The sequence below is a fragment of the Hoplias malabaricus genome, chromosome 6, assembly GCF_029633855.1.
Source record: "Hoplias malabaricus isolate fHopMal1 chromosome 6, fHopMal1.hap1, whole genome shotgun sequence".
Classification (NCBI taxonomy): Eukaryota; Metazoa; Chordata; class Actinopteri; order Characiformes; family Erythrinidae; genus Hoplias; species Hoplias malabaricus.
In genome coordinates, this window is record NC_089805.1 from 40,465,858 (window position 1) to 40,473,924 (window position 8,067).

At 43.3% G+C, this 8,067-nt stretch overlaps 1 protein-coding gene across 1 annotated transcript; it reads right to left on the reverse strand.

Annotated features, from left to right (window-relative positions):
• Positions 1 to 1,111: 1,111 nt before the first annotated feature.
• Positions 1,112 to 6,158, reverse strand: irx4b (iroquois homeobox 4b). The gene is made up of 5 exons (XM_066673500.1): positions 6,114 to 6,158; positions 5,509 to 5,733; positions 3,822 to 3,931; positions 2,446 to 2,765; positions 1,112 to 1,719 (listed from the first exon to the last, which is right to left on the reverse strand). The coding sequence occupies exons 1-5, from the start codon at positions 6,156 to 6,158 to the stop codon at positions 1,112 to 1,114; spliced, it is 1,308 nt and encodes a 435-aa protein (XP_066529597.1).
• Positions 6,159 to 8,067: the final 1,909 nt, after the last annotated feature.

Genomic DNA, 8,067 nt, shown 5'->3' on the forward strand with positions numbered 1-8,067 from the left:
TGTGTGTGTGTGTTCAGATATCTTGCTTTGTGAGTGTGTGTAATGCCCTGCACTTTGTCCAGGGAGTGAACCCAATGAGTCCCAGTGGGCTCTGGACCAACATGACCCTGATCAGGATGAAACAGTTACAGAAGATGAATGAATGAATGAATGAATGAATTGATGGATGGATGGATGGATGGATGGATGGATGGATGGATGAATGGATGGATGAATGAATGAATTGTTTGCTACAATGCTGTTGTGATGGTAAAACTGTCTTTTTACTCCTTTAATTCAGAGTGGGTGTTTCAGGACCACGGACAGCGAACAAGATGGCAACCCTTTATTTCAGTGAGACCAATAATAAATTAGATCGGCGTATCTGTGCCGTGCGCTATCATACAGTAGTGATCACTGGCAAAACATACGGGGATGTAAAAATGCTTGCAGTATTTTTTTAAGGTGGAAACTTTAAGGTGTCCTTATTTGTCTAAAGTTATTTTAGTTTTAAATGTTTTTTTTTAATAAGTTAAATTAGAAACAGTTCACATTTTCACATGTCCCTGCTTTGAATTATCACCAACAGTGTATACAAGGACCACAGGACACTGAACTCAGCCCTGTCAACACTGGGTGTATTTGTGTCCATGCTTCTCCAAGCCTTCTCAATGCAGTGTTAGTGACAACATTCTCAGATCAGTTTGAAAAGTCTATAAAATATGCAACAAACTCATCAAACCTTTAACGTCTCCAGAACCTTTACAGCCCATTCATATCCTTTAAAATTTAAAGAGCCAGTATCATATATATTTTCTTTCACGTCTTTGTCCTAAGGTCCATTGCTTTCGATTTTGGAAAGATTTTAAACACATGTAGAGCATAGATCATGATGCTAATCACAAACAGACTCACAATGTATACCGGATTGGGAAGTGATTCGTACATTTTCTGTGATATTGGCCCTTTAAAATTATCCTCCCTGCATCTCATATACAAAATGGTTCTATAAACGGTTCCTTATGGACCCAAAATACGTTCTTCTATGGCATGGCTCCAAAGAACCCTTTTTGGCACCATCCTTTTTTAATAGTTCATCATTAGGATTAAAGCCCCTCCATATAACGGTAGATTATGTGAGCTGTGTAGGGGTTGGGGGCCCCTGAAGTCCATGAACACTGCTCTCTGATGGTGGGCAGCTGCCAGAACTTGTCCATGATCCAGAAGAGCTGGAGAAGGTTTGGTTTAAGTTGCTTTGGGAGTACAAAGGGTCATGGAAGACGCCATCTATCCAGTTTCGGAGGCTGGACACTGGAGAGTCCTGCTGGCTTTCTTCCAGGTCGGAGTCTAAATGGCAGTGGACAGAGGAAGACCTCATAGCTGGACCTTTGTGCATGCAGGACGGGTAGTCGGCGCTGTTTAACGAGGTGGCGGTCTGTGCGAGGGACCAGATTTTGGGCTTGTGCTCGGCCGTGTGAGGGAAGAAGGTCTTTGAGGAATCGTTGTCGGCCGGGGGTCCTGAGCAGGGTTTGCCAAAGCCGTTGTACTTTGTGGACATCTCTGGGAGAGAGATGTGTAAGAAGGGCTCTCTGAAGCGAGGGTCCGTACAGTCTTGAGACCCTGGGTGAGAGCTGGCTGTAAAGGAAGCTTTAGGCTCGCACTCGGAGCCGTCGGACTCCGTTAAGTCCAGATCCTCCAGGTCACTTTGTGCCAAATCGGTGTCGTCCGCTCTGGGGTTGTCTGAAATTACAATGTGGAAACACAGTGTTTAAATGTTGAGGATGGTCCACAACCCAAATGATATCGAGTCAGTGGTAGTTCTGTGGTGGCTCTCTACAGGGCCCGATGAACAGATGCAGGTACAGATGGATCTGTAGTTAACAACCTAGACTTTAAAGGCACCAGCAGTGAGCTGGCCACCACAGAGCCCACACGCCATCATCACTGTATGTGTTTAGTGCAGTGGGTTAAGGACCTAAAGAATGCTGGTTTAATCCACTGGACAAATGGGAGGAGAGGAGACTTAAAGGACAGCTCTTTCTCCTACCTCAACATTCAGGGCTAAAGTGCCCTTGAAGAAGACACCTTACTCCCAACTGTTCCCTGGGCGTTATTGTAATGCTAGTGGGTTTACACTGATCAGTCACAAGATTAAAACCATGGGATTATCTCGTATTATTTGTATTTATTTATTTATTTATTATTATTTTTGAATTAATTTATTATACCCTCAGAGCCAGTATTAACCCTTTCAACAGTGTGTACTACAGTAGCCCAATGACACTGCCGGTCCAGCAGTGGCTCTTCCTGGGTCCACTTTAACAAAACCCTACAAGACCTGCTGTTTTGGAGATACTCTGACCATAATTCACCACGAGAACTGACCCCTTGACAGGTGCCTCTGTAATGACATATGGTTTTAAACTTGTGGCTGATTAGTATATCTCTATACACAGTTGAACTAACCGTCAGATCCCTTCTCGGATTTGGCATTGTCCTCCTGTGACTCCTCGGCCTCGTCGCTGTCCTCGTCGCAGCCCTTCCCCTCCGAGGTTTTATTGCGAGGTGACCAGGTCATCTTGTTCTCCTTCTTCAGCCTCCTCCTGGCGTTGGCGAACCAGGTGGACACCTGCGTGAGGGTCATTTTGGTGATGATGGCCAGCATGATCTTCTCGCCCTTGGTGGGGTAGGGGTTCCTCTTGTGTTCCTGCAGCCAGGCCTTCAGTGTGCTGGTGGTCTCTCTGGTGGCATTCTTCCTTCTCGTATTAACGTCCATAGACCCGTACCTGAAACAGGGGCATAGTCTTACACTGGTCTAATAGCTTCATTCGCAATGGCTGTACCAGTTTAGTGTTAGGAGTCTTGCCCAAGGACTGTTATTGGTGAAGTAAGGTATGGCTACGTAAGCGGGAAATCAAACCCAGGACATCTACATAGAAGGTATCAAAATCATTATATACACTGATCAGCCATAACATTAAATGGTTCTACATTCATTGTCCATCTGTTGCTCTGCATACTTGAGCAGGTATGATTTGGGTGGTTGATCAGTGACACTGACATGGTGGGGATATGAGTGGATCAGACACAGTAGTGATGTGAGAGGATCAGACACAGTAGTGCTGTTTGATTTTTAAAACCCACACTGCCCACTCTGTGAGACACTCCTACATCATTGGTCCACCTTGTAGATGTAAAGTGAGAGACAGTAGCTCTGATCTGTCGCTGCACGGTGTGTGTTGGTCGTCCTCTAGTCTTTCATCAGTGACACAGGACGCTGTCGGCTTGACAGTGACACCGAGGGGTTTAAAAACTCCAGCAGCACTGCTGTGTCTGATCCCCTCGCACCAGCACAACACACACTAACACACCACCACCACGTCAGTGTCACTGCAGCGCTGAGAATGATCCACCGCCCAAATCATATCAACGCTGTGGGTGTCCTCACCTTTGAAGAAGAGCATGAAAGGGGGCCAACAAAGTATGCAGAGTAACAACTGACCTAATGTCTGTAATTGTGGAAATACAAACTGCTCCTGTATGGTCAGTGGAGCTGATAAAATGGACAGTGAGTGTTGAAAGGAGTAGGTTTGCTATAAATGATTGCATTCAACATAATTTATTACTTGGAGAAAAAAACAAAAAAAACAAAACAAGGAGAACTATAGAAGCTCATTGGGCTGTAAATGAAACATATTGTGATTGGTTAAAGAGCTCATTTACATATTACAGCTTTCTGCAATGTCAGTATTACAAAGACCAATTTCATCAAAAATATATAATTGCAAGAAATCAATATCTATTTTAGCTCCATAACGAAAGAAAATGATTATATATCTCACCCATATCCTTCATACTGGTATTGTCCGAATGGATGGTCACATGGGTAATAAGCTGACCCTTGAGTGACCCTCCCATGTGCTGATCCTCCATCTTTATCACCCAGCTTGCCCTAATTGCAAACAAACAAACAAACAAACAAATAAATAAATGACACATTAAACCTACCACAAAACCTATTAGCACTGAAAGGACAACTTCACTGAAGAAAGAAAACCGCGTTCATACTTTTCTGTGGAAGTTAAAAGGAGGGGATTTCATTTTATATCATTTCTTTTAGTCCTTTACAGATTTGACCAGAGGGTAAAGAGCAGCTGTTTATAAATTAGGCTACGACTTTGAAATGAGAAAATTAAGATGAAGATGAGTGTCAGTGTAAATACGCATCTGTTTTACATCATAAACCATCTCTCAATTAAACCTCAAACTTAAGCCTCAGACTAACCCTAAACCCTTTGACTCAGAATATCACCAGATGCTCCGAAATGATCTATACATACCACATCTGTACATACACATCTGTAAACAGTTATACATACTCACGATAATTAAAACATAAACCACAACCATAGCCTTAAAAACATAAAGCTAGTCCTTTATATAGCAGCGGTATAATGTGTATGAGACAAACAGATTCCATCCTAAGCCTGATCTTAAACCACAGTGAATGTATTGATTCAGAAAATCAACCATGTTATATCAGATGCTTATAACTATGTTATAACCTATACATAATGTAAATAATATATCTACATGCATATTTATATACACATTTAGTGTATTTAAACACACTGTGTGAAAATGTCAAAATGCCATGATGAATGGACCAATAGAAATGCTCCAAAATGACTCTGAATTAAATCGTTTTACATTGGCTTCCATTGAAAGTAAGAAGAATGTTTTCCTTCTCCTGTGAAGTGACTATTTTGGAGATCCGTGTTTACTTCTGGACAGCGCCAATATACATAATGATATCTATATACGTCTTACATCTACAGAAGACACACAAATCATAATACAGTTCTGTCTGTCTATAGATGTTCTACTTATACAGTGTTTCCTATGTACATACAGAGGACAATCATGCGAACGTGTGGCTGGTTAAAGAACCCAGTCTGAATGCTACTGAGGTCCTGACACATCATCCAGGGTTGTGTAATCTCACTAGGGTCCAGAAAGGTTCAGTTCAGTTCAATAGCAGTGATTACTAAACACAGGACAGGACTGGATTTGAAATCTGAATATCTGCTAAACCTTAGTCCATATGGAGCGCTTCATTTTGTTTTGTGATTATATTGGGTCTATTGCATCATTCGTATTATTGAAGCATCGTGAAGCATTTGTAAAGCCTTCTTAGGTTCTTTACTCCAGAACTGGGGCTCCTTTGCCCTGAACCGTTGTAAGACCCCGCTCCCACGCACCCGATTCACTTCATAAAGGGCTTATTGATCGGCCCGTGAGCTGCAGCAGTCGTGTTTGGGCCGTGGATTCCCAGCACTGGAGCCGAACATCATCCCTAACATCATTAATAATACACTGCCTCACACCGTATCTGCTCGATTCGAATATGTACATCATTCCTCCATTAATAAATAATACATCAATAAGATTATAACCAAAAGGGTGTCAGAGGACACATTAAGAGAGATTATTTCAGTATAAAACAATAACCCCAAGTCAACTCCGCACCAGAGAATAGAGCGAGTTGGAGTCTGTCCCGTACGAGCCGTACGTCCCGTAGCCGTGGCTTTTCCCGTAAGTGGAGTTGAGGTCATTCCTGGAGGAGGTCACCAGTCTGCTTTCGTACACCGGGCAGTAAAGAGAGCTTTGAGGAGGGGTCACAACTTCAGCGTCTAACGCGGACCCCCCACCGGACTCATAACACCCACTCAGGGCGCTGGAGGACCACAGCAGCTGCAGGAGGACAGGGATATGATCAGTGTTCTCTATCCTGCTTCAGCTCGTATTAAATGAAGATGATGGAAGCTACTTTTGAACCTGTCAAGGGCTTGAAAAACAAGTTTAAAGACCCTCCACATTACGTAAAGGGTCTGGAAATGCTATAAAAGCTTTATATGATATAAGCCACATAACAGAAATGCACTAGGTCCTTATTCGTCAGCTCTTTGTTTGAATTCCACCAGTAAATATAACAGTAAATAAACCCTAAAATGTGACAGATTAAAGCCTACCGAGCTTCAAAAAGTAACGCACGTAACTTGTTGAGCTTTTGTTTAATTCGTTTAGAAATATTCTTTTAAAATCATGTCAGTGATGGACCCCCTGGTTCTTACCTGTGGAGCTGCGGAGTAGGAGTATCCGAACTGAGTGTATGACATGGTTAGGATGAAAGTCCAGCAGAGAGGAGGAGAAGAACGCGCATCTCAGAGCAGAAAGTGCAGCCGAGGGTCATCAGTTCATCGGCTCTGAGCCGTTTACAAATGCAGGTGAATCCGCTCCAGCAGCGCGAGGTGGGTTTTTTTTCCTCCACCCGTTTTCGTGCACACCCCCGCCCACTGTACTAGGATTGGCTGCAACGCGCGGACTCCTGCGCTGTGATTGGCTGAGAGTTTCCCCTCAGCGAGAACTACTAGCGGAGTTGTGCCTGGAGTCGGGCGGGAAACAAAAGAAAAGGGCGCGCTCCATTCAGTCGCGCGCTGTTCCTGTTCTCTCACTTTCTCATCATCTGGAGGGGTTTTCATTCATTCACATTCTTCACTGATACGGACTCCACTGCAGTGACAGGACACACACACACACACACACTGCTTCAGTGAGGTCCAGGTGAAAGTGAGTGAAGAGACCCCCCCCCCCAGTACAGATGGCGTTGTTAGTTTATTTAAATACAGAGAAAAATTGGATGTATAATAAATAAAAAGACCAGGAAATATATTTTTAGATTCTATTACATTGGCATTGTTTTTATATTTTATTTGTTTTTATTGATTGTATATTAAGCACTTTTGGGAGTCAATCTGGATAACAGCATGTGTGTGTGTGTGTGTGTGTGTGTGTGTGTGTCTGTGTGTAAAACCATGGAAATGCATAGAAACCGAAACAGAATACTTTTCCAAATACAAATGAATTGATAGTAAGAAAACGAATGTGAGAATGGATGAACGTATAAATATATTAGACGTGTTTACTGTATCGAAAGGGAGCCCAGTAAAGCGAGGTGTGGTCCCGTGTGTCTGGAAATGCTCGGATGTAGAGGGTCCTGTATCAGAGCCTGGGGCTCGTCTCATTAATGAGGACGTGTTCACTTCAGCAGCACCTGCCGGCTGGAACACACTCTCCCACACACACACACACACATTCCCCACACACACAGCTCCCTGCACATGATTGATGACCACTGAGAGACCATTAGCATAATTGCTTTGCTTTGTACTTTCAGACACTTGACTACAATTAAACAGTGTTTATGAGGGAGGGGTCGAGACGAGGGAAACGGCTTCATTACACTTCAACTGGGATCAACTGTTCTTAACAAACACCCCTAAGACACACAGGTAAACACTGAGGAGCTGGAGCTGGAGCTGATTACAGCCTCCACAGATAAGGACAGAGTACAGATATCCACACTGAATTATGTGCTTGATAATTATGAAGGACTAGAATAAACTATTACATAATATGGTCTCAATAAAGAGCAGTGTTATTTGGCACTGGACTGAAACGTATACATTTCTCCACTGAGGTTTATGACCTTTTTCACAGTGATGTACATTTTGTTTCATGTGACAGTAGTAGGTGAGTGTAGAGTTAGGAGCCTGTTAAAGTTCTTTAAAGGGTCCAATACCGTAATGCATGTTCCTCGCTTGCCACAGCACACTTTCAAATGAAACCTGATGTTAGTGAGTTTACTGAGGGTCTCTGAGGATCCTGTGAAGGTGTGTGTGTGTGGTGGGGGTGAGGGGTTGGGGGCATTATATATACAGAACATTACTGGCTGAATGACTTTTCCCCTCCCACTGGTGATTGCTGACATGTTCAAACCTCAGGAAGTGAACAGGAGGCGAGGACGAATCCTCTCAGTTCTGATGGAACATTACAAAATGTTGTCACTGGTCAGTGGTGATGTGATGAGTCATGTTACCAGTCATATGACCAGGGAGGGTCAGTACTGATTTCCATATCGACTAAAATGTAAATGCACGGTGGTACTCCTCTGTAGTTCTGAAGTGTTTCAGAGACACAGGGAGAACACACCACACTCCTCACAGACAGTCACCCGGAGGAAACCCA

Excerpts from the sequence above, each read along its gene's own strand:
- irx4b (XM_066673500.1), bottom strand. The coding sequence starts at position 6,158 with ATGTCATACACTCAGTTCGGATACTCCTACTCCGCAGCTCCACAG. Across the intron at positions 5,734-6,113 it reads CCTACTCCGCAGCTCCACAG|CTGCTGTGGTCCTCCAGCGC; the intron begins GTAAGAACCAGG and ends GTCCTCCTGCAG. Across the intron at positions 2,766-3,821 it reads TACCAGTATGAAGGATATGG|GTACGGGTCTATGGACGTTA; the intron begins GTGAGATATATA and ends CCCCTGTTTCAG.